This window comes from Podarcis melisellensis (genome assembly GCF_964234715.1).
Source record: "Podarcis melisellensis genome assembly, chromosome: 9".
NCBI lineage: Eukaryota > Metazoa > Chordata > Lepidosauria > Squamata > Lacertidae > Podarcis > Podarcis melisellensis.
This window is the reverse complement of record NC_138541.1, coordinates 21,127,421-21,140,853: the sequence shown is the minus strand read 5'-3', so window position 1 is coordinate 21,140,853 and position 13,433 is coordinate 21,127,421. Positions and strand designations below refer to the sequence as shown.

Here is a 13,433-nt window from a genome sequence, read left to right as displayed (position 1 = left end):
GGTAGTATACAAATACCAAAATGGATAAATATATGCTGTGTTCTGGTTGGAAGTAAAACTTTGTGTCAAAAGGCCGGTGAAGAGAGAAGGACTGGAAGGTGGTGCTCACCTGATCTCAGGTTGGTTGTGTCCCTGCTGAGGTAAATAGTGATCAACTCTGCCAGTGCATTTGCACTGCACCAACCTTACCACTGCCTCCCCACCCCCTCCACCTCCCAGTAAACAGCAGTAACCAGAGGTGACATGAGCACTACCTCCTTAGTACATCGTCTAACACTACTCACTCACTTGTCTCTTGAGTCAGAATTTTACCTCCAGTAAGCTACTGGAAAGGAGACAAGAACTATTGTTTGATATGAAATATCTCTGCCCCCATTTCTTACCTAAAGCTTTCATATACCTGACCTTCTGACTCCAAAAGTGTGGCTCAGTCCTGATCCATTTGTTCTCTGTCACAAATTCAATCACCACTGAGTCATCAGGAACTTCGTCTCTCAAAAGAACGAAAATTTCTCCAGGATTCTACAAAGTAACAGTTACATCCAATTAGCCTTTCACATCAGGAAATGAAAACCAAACCAATGGAAATGACAAATTCTCATTGTGGGTTTTCATGTACGTCGCTTGAAACATTACCAGGAGGCATGTTTTGTCTAGATACATAAGGTTTTGAAAACGGTATAGGTGCAATATATTCTAAACAAAAAGCAAAGTTAATTGTAAACAATGTGGTAACGGAAGAAATACCCATAGAAAAAGGTACACGACAGGGATGCCCAATATCCCCTTTGCTTTTTATATCAGTCCTGGAGGTTTTGTTAAACATGATTAGAAGGGACCAGTTGGTTAAAGGAATTCAGGTCGGAGTCAGACACTACAAGCTAAGGGCATTTGCAGATGACCTAGTATTGACCTTGCAACAGCCAGACACTAGTACTAAAAGAGTATTAGAACTAATTGAGATATTTGGTCAAGTAGCAGGATTTACCGTATTTTTCGCACCATAGGGCGCACCGGACCATAGGGCGCACCCAGTTTTTTGGGGGGGAAATAAAGGGGAAAAAATTATTTTCCCCCCAGGTGCGGGGCTGGGGCGGGGGAAGCTAGAGCTTCCCCCGACCCCAGCCCTCAAACAGGCAGCTCTCCGCAAGCAGCGGGAGCGTTCCCGCTGCTTGCGGAGAGGTCCGCGAAGCCTGGACGCGCTGAGCTCAGCGCGCCCAGGCTTCGGCATGCAGGCACCTCTCCGCAAGCAGCGGGAACGCTCCCGCTGCTTGCGGAGAGGTCCGCGAAGCCTGGACGCGCTGAGCTCAGCGCGCCCAGGCTTCGGCATGCAGGCACCTCTCCGCAAGCAGCGGGAACGCTCCCGCTGCTTGCGGAGAGGTCCGCGAAGCCTGGACGCGCTGAGCTCAGCGCGCCCAGGCTTCGGCATGCAGGCACCTCTCCGCAAGCAGCGGGAGCCCAGCGCTGGGCTCCTGCTGCTTGCGGAGAGGTGTGCGAAGCCTGGAGAGCATGAGGGGTTGGTGCGCACCGACCCCTCTCACTCTCCAGGCTTCAGCGAAAGCCTGCATTCGCACCATAGGACGCACACACATTTCCCCTTCATTTTTGGAGGGGAAAAAGTGCGTCCTATGGTGCGAAAAATACGGTAAATTGAACAAACAGAAAACGAAAGTGCTGGAAAAAAATTTAACAATGGGGGAAAGAGAGAGATTTCAGAGTGAAACAGGTTTGGAAATAACGAAAAAAGTGAAGTACCTGGGAGTAAACTTAACATCTAAGAATGTGAATTTATTTAAGGATAATTATGAAAAATGCTGGACAGAAGTAAAGAAAGATCTAGAAATATGGTCAAGGTTGAGACTTTCCTTGTTAGGCCGAATTGCTGTTATTAAGATGAATGTATTGCATAGAATGTTATTTTTATTTCAGACGTTACAGATTTTGGACAAGATGGATTGTTTCAAGAGGTGGCAGAAAGACATATCTAAATTTGTCTGGCAGGGCAAAAAGCCCAGAATAAAATTTAAGATTTTAACAGATGCAAAAGATAGAGGGGGCTTTGCCCTGCCGGACTTAAGACTCTATTATGAATCGGCAGCTTTCTGCTGGTTGAAACACTGGCTACTTCTTGAGAACACAGACATTTTGGATCTGGAAGGGTATGATAATAGCTTCGGTTGGCATGCATACTTATGGTACGACAAGGCAAAGGTGTATAAAGGTTTTAAAAACCACATTGTTAGGAAAGCATTATACAATGTTTGGATTCGATATAAAGATTTGTTGGAAAGCAAGACTCCCAGGTGGTTGTCACCAATGGAAGCTAAGGAGGTGAAAAAACTTAACATGGACTCTAAATGGCCAAAATATTGTGAAATTTTGGAACAAGACGGTGAAAAGATTAAACTTCAGAGTTATGAGAAATTAAAGTTCAAAGTCCGAGATTGGTTGCATTACCATCAGATAAATGAGACATTTAAGCAGGACAGGAAAATAGGATTTCAGAAGGAGAGGTCAAAATTAGAAACAGAATTGTTAGAACCCAATACTAAGAATTTGTCAAGAATGTATAACTTGCTGTTGAAATGGAACACACAGGATGAAACGGTGAAATCAGCTATGATTAAATGGGCACAAGATATCGGTCATGACATTATGTTTGCTGACTGGGAACAGTTATGGACCACTGGTGTTAAATTCACGGCATGTAATGCCTTAAAAGAAAACATAATGAAAATGATTTATAGGTGGTACATGACCCCAGTCAAGCTTGCAAAAATTTATCATTTGCCCAATAATAAATGTTGGAAATGTAATGAGACTGAAGGTACCTTTTACCACCTTTGGTGGACCTGCCCGAGGATTAAAGCCTTTTGGGAAATGATCTATAATGAAATTAAGAAAGTCCTTAAGTGGACTTTTCCTAAGAAACCTGAGGCTTTTCTCCTGGGCATGGTTGGCCAATTGGTGTCAAAGAAGGATAGGACCTTTTTTATGTACGCCACCACAGCAGCAAGAATTCTTCTGGCAAAGTATTGGAAGATGCAAGAACTACCTACTCTGGAAGAGTGGCAGACAAAGGTGATTGACTTCATGGGACTGGCAGAGATGACCGGCAGAATCCGTGACCAGGGGAAAGAGACAGTGGAAGAGGATTGGAAGAAATTTAAAATATATCTTAAAAATTGTTGTAAAGTTGAGGAGTGTTAAGATGTCAAGGGGTAAGAAGCAGAGAATTACAGCTGTAACTAATAAATTAAAGAAAATTTTGATGAAAGGGAATCAAATAGATAATTGACTAGAGGAGTTGCTAAAGAATTGTAAAATAAGGATGCAGCGAAAGGGAGGTATGGGGAAGTCAGGGGAAAGAAGGTGCACGAAAATAAGATTATGAAATTATACATGTTTAAATGTTTTGTATGTTTTTGTTTTGTGTTTTGTTTGTTTTTTATTATGTGTTTGGAAAATGAATAAAAATTATTTTAAAAAATAAAAATAAAAATGTTGACAGCCTACTTCACCACAGGATGAAGATGGGACTGCCAATGGGTACTATGGAAGCAATGGAGGCTAGTCCATTATGGCAAATGGGGCATTGTCCTACCAATCTGCCCTCAGATAGCCCCCACTTGCTATCTTCCTCCATAGAACCATCAACCCCAGCCACCACTGCTATACGTTGAGCCACTCTTGGGATAGAAACATTTGAAGAGTGGTGCTTTTATCCCTCTTTTAAAAATAAAAATAAAACAACAAATGGATAGGTCTTACCTCACATGATATCCTTGTTGGCAACAGTAAGACTGCTGAGCTTTCTAATGTTTCAGAGGTCTCCTCAGTTTCCACACGGTGGTTTTCTAGCTTTAAGCTCCTTTTTAAATCCAAAGACAAGGCCTCATCTGCCAAAGAAATTACACTAAGTTCAGAGGAGGGCAACAAAGATGGACGGCGGCAAGAAAACAAATCTTGGAAGGAACAGTTGAAGGAACTAGGTATTGTTTAGCTGGGAGAAGGGAAAGGGCAGTTTAAGGCTTAATAAATGTATAACCTGCTTTATGAGGGGATTTTTTTCCTATAAAGTAGCAAATAAGATAACACAACCAATACAAATATAAGTTTTAAGGATTTACAACATCCAATTAATTACTCACCTTAAAAGGCCACCACAAAGCAGTAACAATCCAGCATAATCCATGTACTATAAGCAAACCAGCAGTTTGTGCTCCTTCTGAGGTAGTTTGTTTACCTTTGCTCCCCACCCTGCACTCAACTCTCACCTGTGGCTCCTAGAAGCTGTCAGCATGTGACAGAGGCCACAGCTTTTGACTGACTGACTAAACCAGGTGAGGATAGCCAATGGGTCTCAAACCCTCGGTGAGTTAGGGACTTCCCCGGCCTGTGAAGACAAGCTCCGGCGGACTGAATAGACAAGACCAATAGTGGGTCTCACAGTCCACAAGATGGTTTTTGCATGTAGAGGAAGGTGAGGAGCAGATGGGGCCTTGGGAATATTTAGGGGACCAGCCTAGTCCCCCTAGTCCACTGACCACATGCCACTGCTGTGGAATCTGCTTGAAATGGTGAATTCCATAGATGTGGGCCGTGTTCATATGCCCACTGGACACACTTGGAGCCCTCTTCAAATATCTGTAATATTTGTCACTTAGAACAGAACAAGCACTTGTTTTCTGCCACCTGAGAGGGCAGGATTACACCTCATGGGCTTAAGTTACAGGAGCAGTTTGACAATGGAACCAATTACTTTGAGGGATGGTGGGTTTTCCACGAGTCAAGTCTCCCAAATTCATTCTTTCATCCGTTCATTTTATTTGTATAACACTTTTGCACACAAACAAAATCATGCTCAAAGTGGCTGACAACACAGAAACAGGGCTGCTTTTAAAACAAATACCGCAAAAAAGAATTTCATAACAACATAGCAAAACAATAACATAGCAACGAAAACAGTGACAATAGAAAATATAAGAACATACCCAAAAAATCACATTGCAAGTCAAAAGATAGCAAGTACATCGCTGTACCAGAACCCTCTCGGTTAGGAAAACTTTAGGAAAATGATTTAATATTTCAGAATATTAAAGTCAATGCTAATTATACCATTTTTAAAAAGTTGCTTGCAAAGCATTAAAAATGAGCTTGGCTATTTGGCAAGGTCAAGAGTGCTTCTTAAATTTTCACAGCAGAACAATTTCTCATTGTTGTTGTTAATGTTATATTTGTTTACATAAGAGGTGCATATTCTGCTCTTCAGATGAAAAAGAAAACAATCCCAGAGTGGCTAACATAATTAAAATGCTAGAATAACAATAAAGATATAGAAAAGAGCACAAAGCAATATAAAAAGGAGCAGCACAAAGAATCATCAACCCTAAAATTATTGGTGTTGAGAGTTTTGTTGTTGTTGTTTAGTTGTTTAGTCGTGTCCAACTCTTCGTGACCCCATGGACCAGAGCACGCCAGGCACTCCTGTCTTCCACTGCCTCCCACAGTTTGGTCAGACTCATGTTTTTAGCTTCGAGAACACTGTCTAACCATCTCGTCCTCTGTCGTCTCCTTCTCCTTGTGCCCTCCATCTTTCCCAACATCAGGGTCTTTTCCAGGGAGTCTTCTCTTCTCATGAGGTGACCAAAGTATTGGAGCCTTAGCTTCAGGATCTGTCCTTCCAGTGAGCACTCAGGTCTGATCACTATCTCCATTTCTTCCCCTTCTATTTGCCAGGAAGTGATGGGCCCAGTGGCCATGATCTTAGTTTTTTTTGATGTTGAGCTTCAGACCATATTTTGCACTCTTCTCTTTCACCCTCATTAAAAGGTTCTTTAATTCCTCTTCACTTTCTGCCATCAAGGTTGTGTCATCTGCATATATGAGGTTGTTGATATTTCTTCCAGCGATCTTAATTCCGGCTTGGGATTCATCTAGCCCAGCCTTTCGCATGATGAATTCTGCATATAAGTTAAATAAACAGAGAGACAATATACAGCCTTGTCGTACTCCTTTCCCAATTTTGAACCAATCAGTTGTTCCATGTCCAGTTCTAATTGTAGCTTCTTGTCCCACATAGAGATTTCTCAGGAAACAGATGAGGTGATCAGGAACTCCCATTTCTTTAAGAACTTGCCATAGTTTGCTGTGGTCGACACAGTCAAAGGCTTTGTTGAGAGTAGGTGTCTGGTTTTAGCAGTCTATGATGTTCCATAGACACCAGTTTCTGAACTGCAAATACCATGTTTCTTTACCTCTCTATCAGAGATGGGGGCCTGTGGTCCTCCATATGTTGTTGGACACCAGTTGCTAATAGCCCCAGGCAGTATAATCAATGCTCAATGATGATGGGGAGCTCAGTTGGTAGATCATAAGATCCTTAATCTTAGGGTCACAGGTTTGAGCCCCACATTGGGCAAAAGATTTCTGCATTGCATGGGGTTGGAATAGATGACCCTTGTGATCCCCTTCCAGCTGTACCATTCGATGATTCTGTGAACATCTGGAGAGCCACATGTTCCCCATCCTGGTTCTGTTTTATACAGAGTTCTTTGAAAACCAGTGGTCTTTTTCAAAGTGGCATTTTAATACCAGAGCTAAACATTTCACAGCCATGCAGCTAAATAACCGTGGACTGGAGGAGATGCTTGTTTCTCTGGCCCTCATTACCACCATTTCTAAATGTAAATGAACAATAAAGCAATTTCTCACCTTCAGAGACATTTCTAGCAAACAGACCACATAATTGCTTTGTTTTGTCATATAGCCAATGGCCTGTAAGCTTGTACCTTGTGGGAGGAGCACTTTGAATAATGGGGCCTTAAACACAGGTCCTTTCTTTCAGGATTCAAACATCTGAACTCATTAGCAGTATCTAATGATGCTTAGACTGTGTTCTGAGCTGGAAACTAAATAGAAAAATCTATGGCCCAATCCCCTCGGGTATTTAAGGTACACTGCTGCTGAGAATTATAGTCGATCACAAAGGGTAATGCTCTCTCTGAGGCTGCTTTCTTTGGCATGCTTTTGACAAATATCTATTGCCATTCTTTGTGCCAAAAGAATTAATCTCCAGTTGCACTTTATATCTCAGCAATCAAATATTAGCTCAGTATCCATTACATACATTTACTGTAAGAGTGATGCATTTAATTGAGTATTGTGCTGAGGCTTTGAGTTTTATTTCAGCCTTTTGCCTTAATTCATATTACTCAGTACCTCGTTTCAGCCAGCCTTATGCAAAATCATTTGGACTGAATTATGACTTTCAATTCCACATTTTCACACGAGCAGATGAAACGGCTTCAAAATCACACTGTTTATTTAATTAATTCTCACTACCCCAGCCTTTCTTCCAAGGAACCCAAGGTGGCAGACATGGTTCTCCCCACCCCATGCTAAGTTTCTCCTCACAACAACCCTGTGAGGTAGGTTAAGCGGAGAGATAACAAATGGCCTAAGGCAGGGAAACTGGATGAGGTTGGCAGGCCGCATCCTGACACCTCACACATCCTGCTGGCCCTGTCCACCTGTGAAACACCTCACATCACCATGATTCCCTTTTAAACAACATTCTCCAGCTTGGGTTTTGTTTGTTTGTTTTTATTTTTTTAAGAAACACAAATCCTGAAATGGAAAAATACAGCTACAAAATACCATTGTCAAAGCAACAGCAGTGAGTTCTTACCAGCTCAGTTAAGAGTGGCTGGTCTTAGAGGGACACCGCGTTGCTATATATAACTCTATGGTGACATAAAATTGCCTATCAGATGATTCTCACATTATTTATTGGAATTAAGCATCATAAATCCTCATCAGCATGATTAGAATGCCATTAACAGGTGTTTTTTCATCCCTCCTTGGCCCTAACAAATCAATTGCTTTCACATCTGCCTGCACCTTATATTTCCCCAAAGGATTCCAGAGATCATATTGCTTTTCCATTTTCTTACTTGCATGTAGCTGACCCTCCCCTTCACCCTCCAGGCTTTGCACAATTCACTTTAGTCAATCACTCAGCATTGATTGTTGAGTCTGGAGCATTCCCCATCTATCTTTGTGTTATTGGATATATTGTTTACTTTCTGGCCATTTGTCTTGTCAAGGGCTTGTTCTGTTCTTTCTAGTACTGCTGTCTCACCTTTTCATTTAGGTGTTGTACCTCTGAGACAGTAAACTTTCATTCCTGATCTATGTGGTCAGCAATATGCCCCCCCTCTTTTCTCTTGCGGATTCGGATGGGAGGATTTGTTTGTTTTGGTTCCCTCAGTTTCTCATTTTCAAATCTTGCATGAAGCTCTCCATACCATTCCTGCAGCAATTTGTGATTTTTACCTTTTTTTTTAAAAAAAAAAGAACCTCACGAAAATTCAGCAGCATTTTAGTGCAAACCTCCTCGAATATACATACCATTGTATGCCAGTTTGATTAATGTGCACATTTTTGCAAGCAATTTCCGCTAAATTAATGCATTTTGGTATGTTGCTTTCATGAATACATTCATTTTTGTGCACATAGCCCTCCCTAATGTATGCATTTTTGTAAACTTTGGAGAATCGCAAAACTGGGATAAGTGTGAGTTTCAAAGGATGGTTGTGTTTCAGTTCTAATATTGTTTGGAAATTGCAAATGGGATGCATTTGCCTCTAAATGCAGAGCAAATACAATTTATTCCCCATTCCTACTTGCAGCCCTAAATACTTAACATCTTCACCAGACTGTGCTTTCCATTCCTCCCTAATACTTTGATAGTTTATGAAGTCACCTTTACAACATCTTTGTAAATATCTGAGCATGTTAATGCCACCCATTTCTTCCTCCTGTGAAGCCAAGAGGAGGAGTTTGGAAGCTTCTGCTTTGATTTAACGATGGAGTCCTGTGCCCCCCATTGAAATCTTGGCTCAAACATGAATTTATGAGGTTTTGAATTTATTATTGTTAGATCTGCAGAGGAGGTGGGGGGATCAGTGAGTGCATGATGACAGATAAGCAACAGTGATTCAGATTTACAATAGAATAATGTCTGTGCATTTGCACAGTGCATATAATGTGCAAATAAGTCTTTTGCAGTTAATCAGAATGTAAAGCACATCAGTGAAGTGAATGCAGCTTGTGAAGATGGTATATCCATTTTTATAAAAAAAAAACCATCATTATTTTAAAGTATTTATAAACCAATTAATATTTTTGTAAAAAAAAAAAATCTAAGCCATGTCCTTCAAGTCTGATAGCATATGTCACTCAATTTTCAAACCCCTTTTGGAATGATCACCTTGAAGGCATGGCTTTCCCTTCAACCAAAAATGCCTTCCTTCCCATTTTCCCCATTTTTATATGTTGCTTTTCTGAAAATAAAATTTAAAAAAGCTCTGTCAGCTCAGGCAAGGAGACTGTTGGACAGAGAGATGGAAAATTAACCCGGCAGAATCCCTAATCTGTCCTGATTTTCCAATGTCAGGAACAAACACTCCCCCAAACTAGATTGAGCTTGGAGAGAGAGGTGAAATCTCTATAGACCAAAGCAATTACCCTCTCCTGATGCTCAAGTTTGCTTTGATGCTGCACCAAGTACCCAGATGAACATTGTTGGGTGTGGAACAGCCACCCTGCTCTCCCACCGAGATTTCAGTGATATGGACGAGATCAGTCTCCATAAGCAAATCATGGATGAAGGAAGTCTTACTCAGAGCCAAACTGGCATTCAGCTATCGCAGTCACAGACCTGGGGGCCGGCTGATGGGACAACTGGAATTTTCCAGATTGAGGGAGGAGCTGGCACATGACACAGTCACTAACTGCCTGTGGCATGTGCCCTTTACTCAGCCTGCCCCACCTCCCAGTGAGCCAGTGTGGTGTAGTGGTTCAGAGCAGTGGACTCGTAATCTGGTGAACCGGATTTGATTCCCCACTCCTCCACATGCAGCTGCTGGGTGACCTTGGGCTAGTCACACTTCTCTGAAGTCTCTCAGCCCACCTCACAGAGTGTTTGTTGTGGGGGAGGAAGGGAAAGGAGATTGTTAGCCGCTTTGAGACTCCTTAGGGTAGTGATAAAGCAGGATATCAAATCCAAACTCTTCTTCCTCTTCTTCTCCCACACCATAACTCCCTTTACCCAAAACACATACGCCTCAACTGCCCATACTAAATCAGGCCATCCCAATTGGAGGGAGGACGTGTTCTTGAGAGCACGGCACCCAAAAATGTCTGGCATGGTGTCCCGCTCCTGAAAGATGTTGGTGTGCGATCTTGTGTGAGACCGCAGTGTTGAAAACCACAAGTTTTCGTTCGCCGCATGGAAGCGCATCCCGGAAGATGTGCACCCCGGTTTTCTGTGGCAACATGTTGGAGGGTACGAGGAAGCACATATTTTTCATGTCAGGCCCCCTGTTATGTACAAATTCACTATACATCAGGTGATAATGCAACCATAAAATAAAATACCAAAGGATTCGGAAGGCATGCAGGTCTAAAGACTAACTGACTAGGATAATCCTAAATGCCATGCGTTGATAAATCCAAGTCTGATGGTTCTACATCTCGGGGATTATGTAAGGAGACCTCCTGAAGAGCAAACTGCCCGCAGTGTGTAAGAAGACACTGACTTGTCCAAGGCTTCCTGCCACTAGATGGAGCAGCAGAGGCATCTTATGGCAACGAGAACTGTCCCATCGTCTTCCCTCCCTGCACCCATTCCCTTGTAAAGAAATATTACATTTCCCCTAGCTGGATAGCCCTGTCCATCAACGAAGAGGAAGATAAGCCAGTTTTGCCACTCCAAAGAAAGAAAAGGAGTAGGACACCAGCACTTTCACTTAAAAACTACACATAATTCTGATGGGGAGCGGGGAGAACCAAGCTATTCACTTGCTCCTTCTGTTTCTGACAGCCCCGGGAGGAAAGGGTGGGTGGCCAGCAAATGCGTGGGCAGCAGAACACAGGCATCTTGCCCCTGCGCTGTTCCATATTCTGAAAACACCCATTCTCCTCTTTTTAGTTCTGACAAGATGCAAATGAAATGAAAGAAACACAAAAGCCTGAAAGCCGTTTTTACGCTCTTGACGCTGGAGAATTCAAGGCTCGCCCTGCTGGAGGATTTTTCTGGCAGGTGGGAGAGCACGGTTCATTTGCTTCCTCACTTTGCAGTCTTTTTCTCAGAGCAACGCTGAAGCTGGGGTGGGAGGCGTAGTGTGGGAAGTAAAAAAGAAGAAGCATTATTATTATTTTTTAAAGAAAAGAATGTTTAATTATATGCTTCAATCTGAAGGGCTTGGGTGTGAATGAAAGGTGTAGCATCCACTTGGGTGGGGAGGGGGTGATTGGTTCATTAATGAGCGCCATCATTATACATAATAGATTTAACTTTTTAAAAAAGAAAAGTAACAACTTGAGACAGTGTAGTATTAAGGGATCGATCAGGCTAAGGTAGGCAGAAAACAGAATAATTTCTGTAACTAAGGTAAAGGTAAAGGTAAAGCTACCCCTGCCCGTACGGGCCAGTCTTGACAGACTCTAGGGTTGTGCGCTCATCTCACTCTATAGGCCGGGACCCAGCGCTGTCCGCAGACACTTCCGGATCACGTGGCCAGCGTGACAAGCTGCATCTGGTGAGCCAGCGCAGCACACGGAATACCGTTTACCTTCCCGCTTGTAAGCGATCCCTATTTATCTACTTGCACCCGGGGGTGCTTTTGAACTGCTAGGTTGGCAGGCGCTGGGACCGAGCGACGGGAGTGCACCCCGCCACGGGGATTCGAACCGCCGACCTTTCAATCAGCAAGTCCTAGGCGCTGAGGCTTTTACCCACAGCACCACCCGCGTCCCCCTGTAACTAAGATTTGAGGATAAATGCTGCAGGCTGCTGATTTGTGGGTTCATTGGTTGCTACTTCGAACTAGAAAATTGCACGGGAAAAGCAAGATATACTGCTGTTATGTACACATTTTTGTTGCAGCCGTGTTACATGTGCAGTAGTCTTCTATCCTCATAGGCTATTTGCTCACTTCAGCAGATGATAACATCCTCAAATGCATACAGAGCTGTCCTCTTTGTTAACATGAATATCTTGCACTTTTCAGGGTCTCTTTCTTGTCTAGGGAAGGGGAAATCTATCCAATTCAGATTCTCTCTGTTTCTCATTTTCCCACTCTTAAATTCACTGCTCCACATTTCCACATCCATTTGTGATCTTTATTTCTTTAAAGTCCTCGTGAAAATTCACCCACATTTGATGTGGATTTCTCCTAATATTCACATATCTGTGTGTTTTCTCTAATAAACACATTTTTGCAAAGCAAAGTCCCCGTATTATAATGCATTTTGACAATGTTGCTTTCGTAAATATATGCATTGTTATGCACATTTTTCCCCAGTATATGCATTTTTGTACACATTACCTTGTTGGGGAACGGCAGTGAAAAGTTCAGAGAAGTGCACATTTTGAGAGATAGCTGTGTTTTGCTCTATGTATCTGGCAAATTAAGATGGCAGATAGCCCCCAATGAGCAAATGTGTTTCTTTTTTAAGGGACAAAAATGGGATTGGCAGAGAAACCTAGGGCTCAGCCCCCTGGCCCAGCGTATAACACACCACCTTTCGCTGAACTCAAAGAGCAGCAGGCCTGAATCTGACATGGAGTTAGGCATGCTTGATTTCAATGATGGATAGGAAGTGACAATCTTTGGGCCAGAGTGCAGGCTCCATCTGCTACAGTGGTCCCACTATCACCCTCTGTGTTTGCAGTATAGACAAGTGGAAAACCAGTGTCAGCTGAAGACTGGTGCACCTGTGGCCTGACTTCAGGGATTGAATGTGCATCCATCTCCCTGAAACGTGGTCCTGCAGGTGCGGTTGAAGTGCCGCTGTGCCAGTGCATTGCTTCTGAGGACAAGTCCCAATAGCTGTGCCAGCACAATGTCAAATAAAACAGCATTCACAATACATGCTACCGTGTCTTTCTGCCAACACAAAACGCTTAGGAATGGAGTGTTAGGCATATTGAAATGGTGTGATGACAGCTGATTTGAATATGTACGGTTGCTTCTCAGTGGCTCTGGAATTAGAATACTGGGCTCCTTTTCGTGCTTTGTCACGGTTGCTGGTTGTCTCAGGATTCATTCTGAGCTTAATTCTGCTAGTGGGGGAAGACCATAATTCAGTGGTGGAGTGCAGAAGGCTTCAGCCTCCAGCCTTGCTAGGGATGGGCGGATATGTCAACCTCAGTGTCTTATTTTTTCCGATCTTAATTTCAGTTCCCATCATTTCCATACCAGTTTTTAAAATATCTTTTTTAAGCCTTCATGAAAATTCATCAGCATTTCAGTGTAAATTTCTCCATGCACACACGTTTTTGCAAAGCAATTCCCCTAAGGTAATGCATTCCCACGTGTTATTGTTTTTACCAATATATGAATTTACACACCCTACTATATGCA

General features: G+C 42.7%; 1 protein-coding gene across 1 annotated transcript in view; it reads right to left on the bottom strand.

Moving 5' to 3' along the window:
* BANK1 (B cell scaffold protein with ankyrin repeats 1) overlaps nt 1-13,433 on the bottom strand; it is a 172,865-nt gene that overhangs the window by 112,989 nt on the left and 46,443 nt on the right. Inside the window, exons 3-4 of the mRNA XM_081924246.1 lie at nt 3,772-3,899; nt 384-522 (exon numbers count right to left, since the gene is read on the bottom strand). Coding sequence (XP_081780372.1) covers nt 384-522; nt 3,772-3,899 — 267 coding nt within the window. The remainder of the gene's footprint in view (nt 1-383; nt 523-3,771; nt 3,900-13,433) is intronic.